At 41.1% G+C, this 19912-nt stretch overlaps 1 protein-coding gene across 1 annotated transcript in view; it reads right to left on the bottom strand.

The window, feature by feature from the left end:
- Window positions 1-19912, bottom strand: part of gbe1a (glucan (1,4-alpha-), branching enzyme 1a) — a 94711-nt gene that overhangs the window by 14982 nt on the left and 59817 nt on the right. Inside the window, exons 8-14 of the mRNA XM_071924622.2 lie at window positions 17595-17710; window positions 16400-16527; window positions 14729-14827; window positions 9107-9217; window positions 8210-8381; window positions 3413-3597; window positions 110-240 (exon numbers count right to left, since the gene is read on the bottom strand). Coding sequence (XP_071780723.2) covers window positions 110-240; window positions 3413-3597; window positions 8210-8381; window positions 9107-9217; window positions 14729-14827; window positions 16400-16527; window positions 17595-17710 — 942 coding nt within the window. The remainder of the gene's footprint in view (window positions 1-109; window positions 241-3412; window positions 3598-8209; window positions 8382-9106; window positions 9218-14728; window positions 14828-16399; window positions 16528-17594; window positions 17711-19912) is intronic.

Raw genomic sequence — 19912 nt, forward strand, 5'->3', positions numbered from 1 at the left:
TATTGTACACAGTGTTGTATTCCGTCCCTCTCTCTTTCTGTCTCTCTGTTATGATGAACAGAAAGAGAGGGGGAAAGAAAGAGTATTACAGGTTAAAGACAAAGGATACCTCCCGGGTGCAGGTGTTGCCACACGGTAGTCGGTGTAGCTGTTGCTCGGGTGGAAGTTGAAAACAAACATCAAGTTGCCTCTGTCAAACGCTATCACTTTATCCCTCTCATCAGCAGTTGTCACCGCTGCCTATAAAAGAGGAATAATGCATGATAATATCTTAGTTAAGGGCAAGATCTTAGGTGTCAATTCTTGGATTTTTCCATATTTCACAGTGTTTAGTCTTAGATCCAGGCCATTTTTCAGCAGAGTACATTGTAGGAGTAAAAGAGTAAAAGGTTTTTCAGCTGGTATTTCTCAAAGATAATGATTTTTTATTTTCAGGCTGGTTCATTATTTCTCTCTTCTCTTTCTCTCTCTCTCTCTCTTCTGTCTCTCTCTCTCTCTCTCTAGTCATCATCCTGCTGTGAGATGAACAAGGAAGGAGAGAGGAGGCGGAGGAGGAGGGGGCAGAAGGGTGTGTGGACTGAGTCATTTATTACTTATAGCTTCATATACACAGTACAAGCTGATGAGGAGGATCACTCACATCCAACTCCACATATTACACATCTCCTGTAAATGTTTTGCTTAAAATAGTTTTGCATGCATAGATTTAGCTCCTGCAGTTGAAAAAAGTAAGTACACTTCATTGACTTGAAGTGGAAGGATTTGTGAACTGACCCTGATTGGTTTCCCATTCATTTATTATGTTAACATTTAATCAAAATCTATGTAATAAAGGTCCCATATTATTCATGCTTTCATGATTTTGTTTTCAAATATACTATAGCTCAGGATAACAATAATGTCCTTCATGATATTTTGCAAATAAAAGTTTAAGTTAATCAGTTAAATTGAATGAACAGGCAGAACAGTTTCAATGCTGGACCCTGATTGGCCGACAGCGGCAGCTTCTCTGGTTCAAATGAGGTAAACCTGCTGATTGGAGGCTTTCCAGTTCAGCTGCTGCAAACTGGCCTGATGGGAAGGATTTCAGGGTGAGTGAGAGAGTCTGAAACCGCCTGGAAAAAAGGATGGATTTTTGAAAATGCAGCAACTTGAAATTCAACAACTTAAATTTTAATAATGTCTTCATTAAACATCTTTGATCATATATGTATATAAAGAGATAACATTTTTAATTCCTATAATATGGGACCTTTAAATCTGTTAACATGATAGTTGCTATAGTCCTTTTAGGAAATGTCCAAGATTGTTAAATTGAAGATATGATAAGGAGTAATAAGTAATAAGTGACATTGTAGCTATGTGTGTTCTTTCAAGCTGATGAAATCACAAGACAGGACAATGGATTTGTCTATATCAATATCTCAGAAACTACCAGCCTGATGTTGACGAAAAGTGAGTTAAAGGACAATTCCAGATATTTTCAATCTGGGCCTTACTTCTCTAGTTTTGGCCATCACAATTCTTTCTTTACTTTGCTGTTTTCTGCTGTGTTCACGTTATATTGGAGGAAGTTGAAGAATAGGCTGCCTGTTGCATTCAGAGGGTGACATTAAAACGTGTCACTATACTGTGTAACAATTTGCAACCTGCAACTAGTTGCGTGAAAGTTTCACCGTGTAAAGCCAGCATGGGGATGCCTATGTCGTTACTATGACAACCAATGTAGCTATGGCAGTAAAGAATTGCACTGCTAGAACACACAAATTCAATTTGGTCACTTGTACATTGCATCGTGGACAGTGAGCCCCAAATATCAGATTTGAAAAACAAATCAGACTTTCTTTTTTTAGACTCTTATTTTAGAGCTACATATCAGACAAAAAGTGAGAAGGAATTTGTGATTTTGCAATCACAATAATCAATGGAAATTCAACCAATCCCCGCAATATTTCCAAGAGCTTGCAATTTTGCAAAATCACCACAATTTTCTCACATGAAATGGCCAAATCAACAGAGCAGTAGTAATACCGGCCAATCATCACTTTTTTCCGCATAAAATGGTCCAATCAAACAATGCGTCAACAAACTGTGCCTATGGTCTTCTTATATTACAACCAAGGACTCAACAGTGGAGCTTTAGACAGGGAGGAGATGGAGGAGGATTCAGAGGACAGTGAGTTGTAGTTTCATGTGTGAGTTGTATTCACCAGTACAGGTGTGAGAAATTGACTGCACTTTTCTCCCATTTAATCTGCACTATTATAGTTTCCATGGATCCTGAACGTTTGGTTTACAAACTGTTAGTCAGAAAATCCCAAAGTCTACCATACAGTATATGGGCACTTTTTAGATGAAACGAAACAGTGAAACAATGAAACACATTCAAATGGACTGGTTTTATCTGGTGCTTGCTGTGCTGATGTTGAGTGTTGAAGGTATATTCATAAAGGCTGGAATCCAAGCACAGTATTTTCCTTTACTGTAACTTTGAGTCCCATGTTTTGAGATACATGCGATGGGCAAAAACAAATGTTGGTTCCTAATCCTCTCCTGGAGAGAAAAAAAGGTGCAATTTGAGAGCAACCTTTTTTCTTTGATCTTATGGTAATCTATTATTGCTTATTCACCTTATTATTTTTAAAAGATTTTAATTAATAAATTTAAATGAATTAATTATTATAAAATTGCACTAGCATCTCAATAAAACATTATTTAGTCCCTTTTCTGCCTCAGTTAATTGAAATGTTATGCTGTTGTTTTCGAGGTCACCTACTTATTTTAGTTTATTATTTTTTAAATTACAAAAAGTTAACCCAAAGAGAGAACAGACTGTAAGACCGACATAATGAACATTCTGATCATTTCACTCTCCCCACTGCTATCTCCCCACCTAGAGAACAAATAATGCACCAAACAGGGTATTTTGATGATATTTTTCTCTAAATTGTGGTTAGTTGGGTCAGGTGGTATTAAGGTTTTAGACCCTCCAACTCTGCACATCTACACAAGACTGTCTTCAACTTTTATACCATCCAAGTGCATCAAACAGACCAATCACAATTTTGAGAAAACATTATTTACCAAAAGGAATTTTTGTGATTGAGACAAAACAGACACAGCACAGTAAGAAGAAAATGTTTTTTTCCTTCATCTTGGGGCACCAAGACCATTTGGGTGATCTTGAGTGATCAGCCTAGCCCACCTGTTAGAACTGGGCCCCAAAACAAATGAAGATCATTTTGTCTCACAGTAGTTCCTAACCCTCACCCTCATTCATTGCTTTTCTAAATGCGTCTAGTGGGTCCAATCATTTAGATGTCAGTCAGATGGAAAAGAACTGTCAAACATGTGGATGAGTGTGTGCATATGAGCACATACGTCTGTGTTTTTGAATGTGTGTTTATCTTACCCCCACTGATGAAAGCCAGCCGTACTTGTCTTCAGTGTGGTTCATGTCTCTGTCGAAGTCATACAGCTGTCTGTACCTGAGGTCCTCAGAGTCCACTAAGTTATACTGCCGTCTGGCGTAGGTGTAACTCTCGTTGTTGCCTTTGCGAGGAAAGTCCAGCCACTCAGGATGACCGAACTCGTTACCTATAGGGTGAGAAAGAGCAATAGACTGAGACCCAAAGCTTGCCAAAGCATGGAAGAAATAGGTGCTAGACAACATGATTATACTAACAGACTGTTAAATGTGCGTGGCATGCAGACGTGCACATTTATGCACACGCATAAATAATTTTTATGGTCTCCGCAGCTTATGACACTGATTCTTACTGAATCATTTTGGCAATGTAATGGAGAAATGTCATGTTGCTTTTATTTAATTCTACTCAAACTCTGGTAGGGTGAACAAAAATGCTGCAGACAAGTTATTATCTTAATAATTAAAGTGGCATACCAGTTAATCTGTGAAAATGGCATTAAGACGGGCTGTATAACTGGGAGATGTTGATTAAAAATCACACTTTTGCATTTGATGAGATGGGAATTAATCCTTTAATTGAGTGGTGCTCCCATTTGATCAAATGACAAAAAAAAAAAGACTAAAGAAAAGTTTACATACTGTACATATCATTAATCAGCTTCATTCTCAAACCACTGGACACCATTCCTCTGCTCTATAAGATGCATTACTCATCACTCAATCACTGTATATTCTATCAACCTTTTTTTGGCTGGAGATTAATGACAGAAAGAAGAGCGCAGGAGGGTGTAAGAGGCAAATAAAAGGCAAGGCTGCTCACTTCTTGATACCATTAATTTGCATTCTTTTTTTAGTCACTTTTTTTTTCTCTTCAAATTAGTATTCTAGTATTCCCCGTGAAAAAAATCAAACTTTCTTTAAATAAAGGTTAAATCACAAGTTAAAAAAAGAAAAATAAAGCTCAACATATCTCCAGAGTTCAAGTAAAAAAAAAAAGAGAACTTTTAGTCCCATAGCTCTAACTTGAACTTTGCTTTGTGGAGGGAAATTTATGCTGGTTAAATTTCACATCCAGACATTTTCGAAACATGTACAGAGGGAGGAGAGGAAGCATACAGATGACCAATCACCAATACATGAGATCTGATGTAACCATCCCTTGTGCTACTTAGGGTGAGCGCCTATGTAGGAACCTAGCTTTGATGTTAGGGGATGATAGAAGGGGGGAGTTTACTGTTTCTATTACAAAACAGTAAGTTTAACTGTATAAAACAATCATACTAGCCAGGAGCTGAGAGCATTGTATATGTCTACCTGCCTCTGTGACTGTGACTATGCCATCATGTAAACTGCTATCTTAGTGATGAGATGGATTTCCATATTTTAGACTCCAGCTGGTGTCCTTTCCTTTCAGCCATGCTCTTTTGTTGTCTGTTTCAGAAGCTGCCTTTCTGGCCCTGACCACAAATCTCTTCCTCTCTGAGTAAACTGGTAGAAATATGGCTACAAATCCACAGCACCCAGCGTCCACAGAGCGAAATCAGGCCTCATCCGCCGTGTCTTCCCATTGCACAGTGAGCTCCACCAAGTAAACAGACGGCTGAGTGTTGGGCCATAATGCACATTCAGATCTGCTGCCGACTATCTCTGGCAGGACTGCAAGCTGCTCGCCTATGTCTGCTTGCATTTCCCAATCCCTAGCCTGCTTTAGCTGCCTCAACATACGCCTACGCAATAATAAATTCTCCCTGACTTGTCCACATTCACGTATAAAGCTAATTTGATGCATAGGATTCTCCCTCCTAACAGGTAAAGGGTCCATCTTACAAAGTTCTTTCCGGCTGCAACAAACTGCTTCTTCTCTGCACTTTCGCAGCTCATCCATTGCCCCTACTTAGCTTGAGAAAGTACTTTGGCACAGCTTGTTGCTTCCTCCTGGTGATGCATTTGCTGCACTACCTCTTTTGTGAGGGTGTTGTTTTGTTCCATACAGGTGTGCTTGTGCCAAACGCAGGATCGCTACAGCCCTATTGCACATGCCCCATAATGGCCTTGGTTGATGAACTGTTCCTCATTTTCTGCCCAGCTGCTAGAGAAGATACTACACTTCTTGCTTCCATATGATCAGAGTCTATAAGCATAAATTCCAGTTTAACTTGACCAAAAACAAGTACATACAGACAAGAAAAGACAAATTATGAGATGGATTATAGACAAAATAATAAGATAATCAATTGTGCTTCACATTTTAAGTTAGCAGATGTCCACATTTAAGACCAGTGAAGTTTTAACATTCAAGACAGCAATGTGTATAGGTGCTGGGTGGGGAAACTATTTTGAATTAAGATTGTATTATCATGACACCTCATAACACTGAATAAAGTCTAGTTAGAATGCTGATATAAGAGGGATAAACTGCAGTACAATCCAGGTTGACAGGTGCTATAGGACACACTTCAGCTAAAGTTGAGCCTAAGTCAACAAAAAAACTTTCCTTCCCTGTGTGTGGGAGAAGATGGAGGGGCATTCAGTTTTTTTTTAAGGAGGAGGAGTAAGAGACCCATGAATAGTAGTAAGCCTCATTACTTTGGTAAATGGGTAAATGCCCCATGGCCTGTACCACCTACAGTATGCCAGCTGCAGGAGCAAATTGGTCTCCAGGGATTCATAGGCAGCTGTGTGTGTGTGTGTGTGTGTGTGTGTGTGTGTGTGTGTGTGCATGCATGTGTGTGTGTGTGAGAGAGAGTGAGAAAGAGAGAGAGAGAGGGAGGGAGGGAGGGAGAGAGAGAGGGAACAGAGAAAGAAAGCAGAGAAACAACTACAAAAGACTAAGTATAAACAGGCAAATTCATTAACCTGCTAACGACTATACAAAAGAACACTGACCGCCTAATGCATGTGTTTATGTGTGCACACACGTACCAAAATGGTCTTCTTATCCACTTCAATTAAAGAAAGAGGAGTTCTGCATAAAAATAGCAATCTTTTTCTTTACCCTGAAACTTCCTTGACACCCATCGTACTTTCTGCAGCAGGGTCAGGAAAAGTTGTGAGAGGAGGAATTCGAAGCGCACTGCCACACAATTGTGCCCAACTTCCACAGCGTCGACTCGTTACTTTATAAGTTGGATTTCTCCCTCCTGCATGTACGGCATAGCCATTAAATCTCTTTGGAGTTTGCTGGGCGACTTTGTGCTAGCATCACTCTTTCTCAATCACACATTATGCAAGAGAAAAAGGAAAATGGAGAACAGAAAATCTAGAATACTCTAAGATTCATTTGCTCCTTTTAGTATCATGCGATTACAGCGTTCCTCTTTTCTTTACATCTTTCAGTTGCAGAGAGAGGAGACAATATTGAAAATTACAAATGGTGGCAATATGTGTGAACTGATGAAAATTGAGAAAAATGGTGTCAACGTGCTTGGAATAACTGCTTTTTCTTACAGCATGAAGACATAATGCGAAATAGGAGAGTGATGGAGGTTCATTAGTTTTCAATGTGCTCTAGATTGATAGAGCGATTGCCCACAAACACAGCTAAAGTCTGTGTTTGTGTGTGTCCATGACTTGTACACCATGCGTGCCACTAAGATGGAATGTCGAGCAATGCACACACACACACATACACACACCTCTGTTCTCCAGGTCAGAACCACAGGGAATTTGGCTGTGCCCAAAAGGCTTCTGGGTAGTGCCGGGGTGAAGCTTTTATTCTTATCTTTTCCCATCTATGACAACATCTCACCAATCATTCTAACTTGACCCTGCTGCATCTGGGCTAAACACTAAGCAGGTGGTCACACTGCATCAGTGTTTCACCAGAAAAGTTTTTCTTTACACATTTATATGTGGTCTAGCTACTGCAATTTGAGGTGATTTCGCTTGACAACATTAGCGCGTTGGCAACACTGCTGTTAACAACTGCTGTAGCAACAAATTGGCACAGTGCCGTAGATGAATAGAAAACTGCCGCTGTACTGGTTCAAGTTGGTGTCATGTTGATAATTGCTACTGTATCGTCTTCAGTGAAGCATGGTTGACGAGCATGGACTTTGCCTGTCATTCACTAGAGAGAAACAAGTTTTATCTATCACAAACACTGAGTACTGGCATTGTTAAGTGGAGCACTAATTCTGATCACAGCAGTCTGTTTCTCCATACAAGGAAATTTCTTTCATGCCATTTTTAAATGTTGTGCTTTGTGTAATAAGTGCATGTTGGATTACTACAGAGAATGTGTCAGGAGAATTTCTGAACAGTGGCATGCGTTCTCCACTTGCTCTGGTTAAGCCTGGCGTGCAGCTCAGTATTCAACTCAGGAGATTCAACTTTTTCTCTCTCTTTCTTTCTTTTTTTTTCTCTTTTCTTTTTCTGCAGCTACCTCTAATTCCCAGACAGTGCTGGAGAGTTCACTATCAAGGTCAGGAAGTACAGTCCGACTGAACAGATATTTACAGAGACCAAGAAAACAGGATGAGAGAGAGAGAGAGAGAGAAGAGAGAGAGAGAGGAGAAACAAGTAGAGAGACAGAAAGAGAGAGGTTTTTCTGGTGTTGTGTGTTTAAGGGGGACCTCAGCGCAGAGGACATTCCTGAAAAAGCCTTTTCATTCCTGGGAGCCAGACAGATCAGACACACAAACACAAAGCAGAACCATCCAAACACGCCCGCTAAGTCTGTCCTTTGGTAAGTGATGAAAGGCGGAGGTAGTCACACAAAGAAAGGCACAAATAAATACTTACCCACCGGGCCTCAGACACACACACACACACACTCACCCATGAAGTTGAGGTAGCCTTCCCCTCCTAGAGCGTGCGTGATGAGTCGGATCATCTTGTGGAGCTGAAGGCCCCGGTCAATGACAGGAGTCAGCGGGATCAGACAGCTCATGTTGGTGTACATCTCTTTATCCATCAGCCAGAAGGCCAGCGACTTGTCTCCCACCAGGGCCTGCAGACACACATGACGGGGTTCCTGCACGCTTTCCCATGACATACAGCACAGTTTCCGGCATTTAATGACGAATATTTGTCAGCTTCTATGTCTAAGTGCTTCGTTATTTTTGATGAACGACGGCTTCAAATGTTCCAGGGCTTCACAAGCTAGATCTATCATGAAGAAAAACACTAGGGAGTGGAATTCTTTATGGATCAATTATATTAATGACATGTTATTAAATTAGTTTAATTTAATTTTTTTTAATTTTAATAATTTTCTGATGTTTTTCTGATGATTTTGTAAGAAAAGTTTATCTATGCTTCTAAAGGGTTTATAATCTCCTTGTAATGCATCACAATTCATTACAACTAAACTGTTGCCGATTTATGTCATTAGGAAATTTGTTATTTGAGTTATTATTTACTTCAAAGCTAATTGCATCCACCAGCAGTCGAGCTTGGCAAATAAATAATCTGATGTTTATGGACTGAGGACTTCTGCAATATAGGCTTCTGACCAAAATGACTACTTTATTGAATATAATCCTAATCTGTCGAAACACCTTTGGCACTTTAGCTAGTTGGGTATTACCAGAACACAGTACCATGGCTGTATGCCAGCTCTACTATTGGCAAGGATGGGCAGAGATAGGGTGATATAAGCAGTGCTTTCTGGGTGAGTGTGTGTGTGTGTGGAAGAGGGAGAGGGGGGAATTAATGACACAGTAAAGCACCAACCTGGTCATGGCTCTCCGCATAGCAGATCACGCCCTCTCCTTGTCTCCTGTTGGTCAGGGTGTAGACAATGTTACCCATGTCCCATTGCTCGTCTTTCCATTCTTTCAGAATCTAAAGAGAGGGTGGGATGGGAAATGAACAGTTGGTAGGCTAGACTTTGGGTAAACAGAGTAAAGAGAAGCGGTGCCAGGAGAAATCACTGAGGGGGAAAGAGTATCACGTAATAAAATGAGAAGACCAAAAGGGGATATTATCATGGAAATGATATTTTCAGTAGATGGAAAGTTGATGTTGGTTAATACTGAATAAGTAAATAAAGATTTCTCCGCTACACTGGATAATGCTGATACATTCTGAGATTGTATGGTGTGAATTGTAATCTGTATCATTGTATCAAATCATTGGAAGAACTTTCTATGTCAGGGAGTGATGTCATTGATCACTGTTGATTGACTATAAATGGACACCCGTTTCTTCCTGTTCCAGATAGACCTCGGGTCGAAACGTTGTATAATAGTTAAGTAAATGTGGGAGCATTAGAGGCAGTGTATGGAGTTCTACTTTTTTGATCCTAAAGGGAAAAAAAACAAATTTGTCTTGTCTAGATTTAGAAATAGATTGTACTGGCTGATAGTATGTTTACATGCACCCTGATCAATTCAAACGTATCCCAAATACGACAATACTCTGACTATTGAAATTGCCATGCAAACGCCTTTATCTGATTGTCTTAATTGGAGTATGGTCATAATTGGAGTAAGAATAACCCAGTTAGCAATTTCACTAGAGGAAATTTCATGCACATCTTGTCGCACAGTCAGTAAAACGGCAAAGTCCCATGCATTACAATGTGCCACCTTGTATCAGGTTACTTGTCTGTATTTGAAGAACTGTAAGCTACAGTGCAGAGGAAATTAGACACATCTGTCTTTGGAACTAGAGGCAGCAGTGACAGGGAGGAAACAACAGGAGAGGACAAGCTGAAGAGTCAGAAGATTTGGTTGATTAGTATTGGATCAAAGAGGCCGTGTTTATTGGCTATACTCCATCTTGTATGATCTTGTATTATTGAATCATCCTCCCTTAAATTGTATATAAATTGACTACTATTTTCACACTTTAAAAAAAAACAAATCTACAGGGAGGGTTGGAGGGTTAAGCTCTGACACCCACAAAATTGTTGGCTTGCAACAAGAACTGGCAGAGCTGATCCACTGGCATACTGCACGATCTGAAGGCTACAAGGCTACAGATAAGCGAGTTAAGTTTGGCTTCAACTGTGATTGTGGATTGTTTTAGTCTGACCTGCGAGGGTCCGCAGGGCAGACAGGACTGAAATGGTCTCAGAGAGGGTGACATGAGCAGTGTGTGGATGTGTTTGGGTGTGTGTTTGGAGGTTGATGGTGTCAGGTCTGAGGTGTGACTTGACTGAGGAGTGAGGCGTGATTGTGACAGTCAGGTGACAGTAAGATAAAGACCTTTCATTTCCTTCCACCACTTTCTGAAGCCGCTCCTATCAGTCTGTCCTCGTCTGCTGCGGTCAGACAGCAGGAAGCACTTTTGTAAAGGTAATAATTAACAAGTAAGATGTCCCCATGTGAGGTAGCAACATATAAATTAACATAAACATAAATTTACCAGACATACAATGCAGTAAAAAAAAGGATTTACCCCCATGTGGTTTTCTGCATTTCTGTACATTTTTCATTTGGCATGTGGCCACATCTTTTTGTGGATGGTAGTTTCAGGGATGGGCATGTGTCATGATGGGCCTAAAGTATGCAGGTTTTCATTCCCACCCAACAGTATCCGCACTGATTCCACTGATTAGTTCCCCCCTCTCTCGTTGAAGGTGCTAATCAGTGAAAACCTGGATATTTTTGTCCCTCCATGGTACATGGTTGCCGGTCCCTGTAGTAGATTATAGAGGCAGTCGCAGAGAAAAAAATGGCACCGAAGTTTGGTTGGTGCTTTTCTCATTTGCTTGGTGTGCAAGGTAATCAAACACGTAATCAGGTGTGTAAAACTCATTCCCCCACAGTTAACTCAACCCAATTAAAAAGTCAATTGGGGCCAGCTGTTACTTTGGGTAATACTTTGCCCTCAGGCCTGATCTGGGCCGGCCCTGCTGCACAATAGAAATCTGAAAACATTGTCCCATATGTTATGCTCACATCATATAGGAAGAAGCAGAAGAATGGGATGACGCCTCGTTGCTACAACTTGGAAGCGTTTAACTGTTGATTGTATTAGTGTGAATATAACTGATAATTTTGATTTTTATTACCTTGGATTGCTGACATGGATTTGTTGCCATGTTTGCCACCTGTGTTGACAACCTTCCGCAGTTTGTGATGCCAAGTGGGAGATATCGGAGCCTACAGAAATTCCCACATGTCCTACCTGTAATTACCACTAGGAGGCTGACATGAACAGTTTTTCCCAGTCGGCAGCTCGTATTTATGGGAAATCCGATATGACATGAACGCGGCATTGCCATCAGAGTGAAGCTATCAGCAGACAGGTCCCTTCAATTCAATTCAATTTTTAATGGGATTTTAGGGTGTAGACAGGGTGTACTCTGCTCCAGAATACCTCTGTCAATTATTGATGGCATTATGGATTCTAGCTTGATTCTCCTGGGGTTTTAAAAGAAAAATAGATCATCCTCCTTGAATCACTATTATATAAAAATGAAGAGGGCACACATTTTTGTTGTTTTTTTTCTGTCCAATTTCTTCCAATCCATTCTAATTTTAGAGAAGAGAAAGTGTGCTGAAAGTGCACCCTTGTGCCCAGAGACAATCAAGTGGTCCCTGCCTTTGGAGTCACATGTCTGAAATGAGTCCTGCCAGAGCTTTCTCACCTGCATGTCCATTATGTTAGGGTTAGCTCCACTACCAGCATCGCCTCACGTTGCCCTCAGCGTTGCGCCAACATGATGTTCTCCCTGCTCTGTGGAGCAGGGAGAGCGCGTTGACTTTTGAATGGATTCACCAGAAAACAATCAATTCAACTTTATTTCAATGAGGGAGAACGCATGCGTCAGCCATCAAGAATTGAAACTCAGTGATTTTTTAGCTTGGACAAAGCCATCGGATGCAACGCAACACGAACGCAACGCGAGCAGTGGAGCATCTTTCAGTGCGGGTGATGGCTGACGGCTGATGGCTGTAGTGGAGCAGGGCCGTGAGTCTCTCACTGCTTTTGCACTGCCTCAATAAATAATCAACTTTCGAAAGTTGAGTGGAGAGCCCACTCTCCTTTAAACAAAAAAAGAAAAAGAAAAAAGAAAATAAAGTGATCCTATGTGTTTTCACATGTATGGACGGAGGATCACTATATGTGAAAACACAGAGGGTCAAAATCTAGACATCCTATCCCATGAAAGAGCCAATGCCAGAATACACAGAACTGGGGTTCCAACTATATCCAATCCAATCCTTCAACACATGGATGATAGAGCCCACTGATGATCTCCAAACCCAACCACAGTTCTCTTCTTTTTAGCATTTCCTTTCTTTTTCTTCTTGTACACTTAGGCATTTAGAGTACTAAATGTAGTATGTTACTTCATGTGCCCTGTTTTTCATTCTTAATATTTTTGATCTGAGGTAAAACAATTAATGAACAATGAAAAATCACTATGCTAGACTTGTGAAACACAGCGAGGAGAATTGTGTGCCAAAAGAAAGATAGATCTAGATCTCATGAGAAGAGATAAGTGGAGAAAATGATGACAAATAGGATGTGCAGGAAAAAAAGAAAAATCTGATTTGAAAGGACTTTGAAACGAATGGAATTTAATAGTTCGATGTCGAAAAATATTCATGGTAAAACAATTTATTTCAATATGTACTTGAGTAAGCACTTGTCACAGTCCAGCACAGCTATTTAGAGGAGGACAAATATTTGAAAAATCTACTCAAGTAGCTGGAACGGATTAATGGTAGTGTGTCCCTCCCACCTCTGTAAATGATGCATTTCAGTGTTTATGAGTATTCAGCTGGGTGATTTAACAGGAGCCTTTGTTACAGGCCAATAGAAGGTGGCCTCTCTCTCTCTCTCTCTCTCTCTCTCTTTCTCTCTTTCTTTCTCTTTCTCTCTCTCTCTCTCTCACATACACGCACACACACACACACACACACACACACAATCTCCCCCTCACAAACACATGCATATATTCACACACACTTTACACTTTACTAGCTGGTTGTCCTTGGTGTGTCTCATAAAGACAGGCTGAGAAGGCTAGGATAATTTCAGGCCGTAAAAGCAGCCTGTGAAATCGCGTCGCATGTGAAGTCCCGACAGATGGCTATGACTGCTACGTCCTGACTGCGCTTGACACAGGAAAGGACACTATTAACATCATGAGCGCACAATCTGCAGCTCCACCTCTATGAATGAGCGCATGAATTCTTGTTAAAGACAAGGTTGCATATTGAAAGCTATACTGAACAGCTGCTTATTGTGCTGTAAAAGAAAAAAAAATAAAAATGTAAAAAAAAAATAAAAACAATCCAAAAACATCTAGACCCAGTAGGGGGCAGAATTAGCCCAGTTAAAGAGGAGGAAGAAGGAGAATGGATGGGTGAAAGAATAGAAAATATGCACCATGCCTACATAACAAAGTGGACAACAATGCCATACATACAGCCAGCTGCAGAGCTAAGAGTGAAACAGCGATGGTATATGTTACCACACTCAGCTCTCATGATCAGAGGCCATATATAGACGCTATATGTGCTGCTGGTACAGCTTTTATCTCCATGGTAACCTCATAAGTTTCATTTCAGACATTTAAAAAGCAACTACAACATCAATTTCTCCTAATGAAGCAGAGGGGGGAGGGTGGGGGGGTGGTTATGTCGTCTATATTGCTCAATGGATCACCAGCCTAATTGTTCCTCTGGAGGGTTTGGCCAGCAAAGGGAGGGATGGAGAGGAAGAGGGATAGCAGAAATGACACACAACAGAGCCACTCCACTTAATTATCTTAAGTGAATTAGCCCAGCCATAGCTATTCTGTAGCCGCTACCTGCCTCTGAATATGCATCAGACAAATAATGGTTGAGGAGACCATGAAAGCACCTTAATGGCCCTGTCTGTTTTTCAAGTGCTGCCGCCTCTCAACAGGCTCTAGACGGCCATGGGAAGGAGAGCAGCACTCATAGCCGCTCATTAAATGGACATGCTGGACAGAAGTTTTTTTTAAGAGAAAACAAAGAAACTGTAATTCTCTGCCTCATGCTTCTTTTTCTTCTTCTTCTTCCTTTGCTAATGTCACTACAACAACATTCAATGAAAGGTGGGGAATGGACACACACACATACACAGGAATAACACCTCTACTACTACTACTACCACTACTACTACTAATAATAACGATAAATCATTATTAATGTTATCCTTTTCTGATGATGAATAAGAGATGTTTTACATTCCTGTGGTTCCTTATTCATTCTACTGCTCAGGGTTTTGATAGATCCACTAAACTGTGGGTTCCAGAAAGGAGGCAGTTATCTTCTTGTGTTGATTGTTCTTTCACACAGACACACACACATGCATAACACACACACACACACACACACACACACACACACACATACACACACCCACCTGTATCCACTTGTCAGGCACAGCCATGGCCAGGCGGTAGTCAAAACCCATTCCTCCCTCCCTGATGGGCTTACACAGTCCTGGCATGCCAGAAACATCCTAGAAATGGAAGAAATGGAGAAAGAGAGAGACATGAAGCCAAAGATGGAGACAAAGAAAATGAAATCACTTCTCTATCAACATGTTTTCATTCTGTTCTACTTCTGAACTGAGCGAATCTCTATATAATGTTAAGAATGTGGAAGGGGAGATATATCGGAAGTGGGAAAAATGTGAGAGGAGAATAGAAGAGAGAAGAGAAATGGCCTTGGAACTCGCCATAAAAGGAAAAAAAATAGCTGTAATGGATGAGATTAGCTCTTCCTCCTGAAAGGTTGGAGGGAAAAAAAACATGCCCTTGTTCTTTTGGAGGTGAGAGTGTTAGGTTGAGTGTGAGAACTTTCGGGGATAAAGCGGAAAAGCAGGAGGACTTTGCGGACATCCCTTCTCTGCTTGAAGACCTCTGGGTCTCAATTATCCATTATTACCTGTATTTGATTACCGCCTCTCTTATCCCGCTTCTCTCTCCTCCCCCTCTCAGCTCAGTTAACTCTCAGAGAGCTTAGAGTGAGGAAGCAGGGGAGAAAGTGGAGAGAGACAGCAGAAACAGTAGAACAGTAGAAAGGTAAAATTTCAAACTGAATGTAACTCTGTATCATTCCATACCATAGGAATGCCATAGAATAACTAGGCTTTTTGCGAAAGTAAACTAGAAGAAACAAACAAGCACGTAATTCATGATAACTTGCTGCAGCTTGGTGTTTTCAGACAACAGTAGTTTCCAACAGTCTCTCTCTCTCTCTCTCTTTCTCTCTCTCACACACACACACACACATAGGCCTACAGAGAGAGAGAGGGAGAGAGAGAGAGAGAAAGAGAGAGAGAGAGAGAGAGAGAGAGAGAGAGAGAGAGCGAGAGAGAGAATTCAGTATATGCAGTCAATTTTGACAAGTGCTCATCTCCCTGATGATCAACGACTAACCATCGGCGGTCATTTCATAAATCTGCATGCCTTCCCTGTACAGCGCCACAAGAATTAGGCTGCAACTGTTTAAAAGGGCGCAGGCCTAAATGTTTTGTGGGAACTAGCCAACATGCCTGAAAAAATTGTAGTGCTAAATTGACTCACCTGGGATCTCTAGTGTGGCAAATCTATGCTTTTTACCAACCGAGATATAAAGTGATGCAGCAGTCAGGCTCATGGTGTCTTTATAGCCGTGTCCCGCAATGGCACATGTGCAGTGAGGTTTTTTTTAAATATTTTCGGGCCCGACCGACAAACAGAGTGACTTACACTAGCTGCTGGTCGCTGCTAAAAATGAAAGAAGTTAGATGATGGAGACAAAAGGTCGGGCATGTGGATGAGGAAGAGGTTTGAAGCCATGAGAAGTGGGGAAGGATGAAGGATGGGGGACAGGATGAAGACTGATCCAAGAGACAATCAACTTTAACTTGGCTTATATTTAGAACTGAATTATAGAGACTAGATTACTATTTGGGTTGTCCTACCCTTAAGTAGGGGGCTATTATTACAGAATTTTTACTACTTATTACTGATTTTATCTGCTGTTACCTCAATAACAGCAGAGTGGGGAAAACTGTGAAAAGCTGCGTGTGTGTGTGTTTGGTCACCTCAGCGATGGTGATGCAACCGGGGTAGAGGGTGTGAAGCATGTGGTTGGATATCATTAGATAGACAAAGGCGTCCTCATCGATGTGCATCCCAAAGTAGTCACTGTAACTGCCAGAAAATGACACACCTGGACAGAACAAAGAGAACAGATAGAGACAGAGCGATGATGAGTAGAGAGACAGATCGGAAAAGACAAACTGCGTTGGACACAGAGGTTGGAGTGCAGGAAATGATGCTGAGAAAAGGAAGGTAAAAAGACGACAAAACTGAGAGAAATGGATGGGGGAGGAATTAAATTGGCTTGACAGATATCTCTTGGCCCAAGGATCAGTTGATTAGATTCTGGCGATGATCTGGATCTGGGATTCACCTTATTAGACGATTATTGGTTTTTATCCATAACTATTATGCTACATTCATGTGCTGGTGCATGTCCGACATCTGGGACTTACAGGTGGGCTGCTAAACAGCATTGCATTCATATGCTAGCTTATGGGAAAATCAAACCCAGAAGACAAATGATAAACAAACATAAACTGTTACAGAGGCTGCAGCTTTGCAAGCTGGAGAATTGTTCAGCGTTGGCGGAGGTTTGCGCTCTACCGATTGCCTTCTGGTTTCTCACTGATTTTTTTTTTTCTCCATTAAGTTTCATTATTTTCTCTTATTTTCCACTTTAAGTGCATACCTGGAAAATCACACGCCTGTGGATAATCATACAGACTTGTCTTGGGTAGATGGGTTTGTGGACTTTGAGTCTTAAGGAGCGTAAGCTACTAAAGAAAAGACTGGTAAGTGTGTGACAGCAGTCAGAGTGAGACAAAGAACACAAGTAATAGGTGAACTTGGGAAAGAAGGCTTGGCTTAATCGAATGTTTATACTCAAGATGTACGAAGAACATTTTCTGTGTTTTCATTACTCCTCTCAAGGTCTCTTACGCAAGTCCATCACCATTCTCTGTCGTTCTCTTTTCTCTCTCTTTCTCACTCCATGTCTCACTGTCATCTGTACTCAATCAGTCTCTGCAGATATCTGGCTCCTGACATTCACAACGTATCTATTTAATCAATCTAAACTACCATAAGTGTGCAGTCTACTTGGGGTGGATATATAACTCTGGAGCCCCCCCCCCCCCCCGACACACACACACATGCACACACACAAACCCAGACAACCAACTGTATCTTTATTACCTATGCCATGATGGTGATAGAGCATGGAGGTGATCCCATCAAATCTGAAGCCATCAAAGCGATACTCCTCCATCCACCAGCGCAGGTTTGACAGGAGGAAGCGCAACACCTCCCAGCTAAAACACAGACAGGGAGACACAGAGGGAGAACACATAACATACATAACCACTTTGTCAGCAAGCATCTGCCCTGATGAAGTGCCCTTGAGCAAGACACTGAATCCCTACCACCTTCCAAGGGTGCTGTAAATATATTATTGTTATATTATAGGCAGTGGATATTGTCCTGGTATTCCTGGTATTCTTTGTTGGATTGCTATTCCGCTGGCAGTATGCGCAATTGCACACTGTTGGACTGTTTGCCTTATTTAGTGTAAATGCCGTCCCCTTGTTAATAACCATTTCAGAGAGATGTGAAACATTAGATTTAGTGCTGAGTATATATAGTTGATGACTGAATGAGCAATGGAGGAGTTTTACAGTGTCTCTTGCGATACAGATCCCAAAGTCCACATGATTACTGCAAAGTCAGAGCTGCTAATACGCACTTGAGTACTTTTTTCTATGGGGTTTGTGAGTTTTCTATGGAAGCCTCGAAAGGCAATGTAAAAAAAAGACATTTGCAGCCAAATAGATTTGCAGCCATATTTGCAGACGACGCGATAGGTCGTTTGGACGAGTTACTAAGTTGTTCGGATGAGATACATTGACGCTCCACCTGTAAGTCATTCGAATGACTCAGCACTGGCATGGAGTAGGCTTTCCATCGCCTAAAACAGATGCATGAAGCAGTCCAAATCTCTTTCCTATACTAATGGAAACTTGCGGTTTGACCAAAATCGAAGACTGGCATAATCAAAAGGGTCATTTATAAATTTGCCTCATTATTCCAACTCTAACACTATGCAAAAATGACTTATGAAGGATATCTGAGGCCTGCTTATGAATCCTATATTGAAAATGGGGGCTCACATCAGTGCAAAATGGCCTAGCCATATCCAAGCTGCAGGGAGACATTAAACAACTTATGTCGGCTCAAAAACAAAAGCATCTAATCCACCCACTCTAGACTCATTCACTCCTCAAGACTGTAAAGAAAATACCCTGGGCATTAATTCTATCCACATCTCCCCTTCGTGAGAGCAGGCACAATTAAATCGGAAAGACCCACTGCACACAGGAGATCATATCACAGGCTGACAGAGAGCATGGGAGTGCAGATACAAAGTGCACTGAAAGTTTGACCAAAATCTAACTTATGAAAGAAATCTGAGGCCTGATCTTAAAGGGAGACACTTCACACCATCAAAACACACACCAGCGCAAAACAAGTAAGTGACATCAAATACACGGAGTAAGATCAATAACAAAAATGTCCAATATGTTCATTAAAAGCTCATTTACTCCCCAAAACTCTAAAGAAAGTACCTGGGGTCTTAATTTGATCTAAATCTCCCATTCAAAAAACTGTCAGGATATATCTGCAGCTCGCTGAGCTCCAAGCAATCAGCCTGACTCTTCCAACTGCCAAGCAAATTCAAGAATGCTCATACAGTCTCCACATGCCTTTTGGAAAACAAACTCAATGTCACAATTTTTTCTTAGGCAGACTGATAGTCAAAACATTTTGGGAATATGACACAAACCCCGATCGCAGCCTTTTTATTTATTTTTTCGGCAAATATATTACATCGTAATGCAGACCAAGGATGTGTTTGAATAAAGTTTGCCAGAGAGAGAGAGAGAGAGAGAGAGAGAGAGAGAGACAGAGAGAGAGAGAGTGTAGCCTATGGCCTGTCTAGACCTACTGATAGTTTCCCTGGTGCAAATAAAACCTGAATAGAATAGCATAAACATAAATTAGGCTACACAAACATCAGATTATCTGCACATGACAGGCAGACGGCAATTCTGTTTATAACAGCGCTGTCCATGGTGCAGAACCATAGCACCTTGGTTGCACAAGCATAAGAGGATTAAAAGTAGGCTTTCCCACACAAAAGAGTTACCATGGTTTAGCCTTTTGGGCGCCGCACACACAGCAGAGTCGAATGTAGCTTCCTGTGGTTTAATATATCTTTAATCAATTCCAGAGACTGCCACAATTAGAGTTATTAGAGTCGGACTCGAAATTTGCGAGTCATGCACCGCTATTCATAGCCTCATTTTGCCTATTCATGCAAGGCCTGATCACAATGAATAACTCCCAAGTGTTACACAACTTGCCTCAATCCAGCAAAAGTCAGTAACAGTAATTCTGAAATGACACCGGCAGAAAGCAATTAAACAAGAATATTAACGCTGGTAAAATACGCCCTG

Source organism: Centroberyx gerrardi, chromosome 11 (assembly GCF_048128805.1).
Source record: "Centroberyx gerrardi isolate f3 chromosome 11, fCenGer3.hap1.cur.20231027, whole genome shotgun sequence".
Taxonomy (NCBI): domain Eukaryota; kingdom Metazoa; phylum Chordata; class Actinopteri; order Beryciformes; family Berycidae; genus Centroberyx; species Centroberyx gerrardi.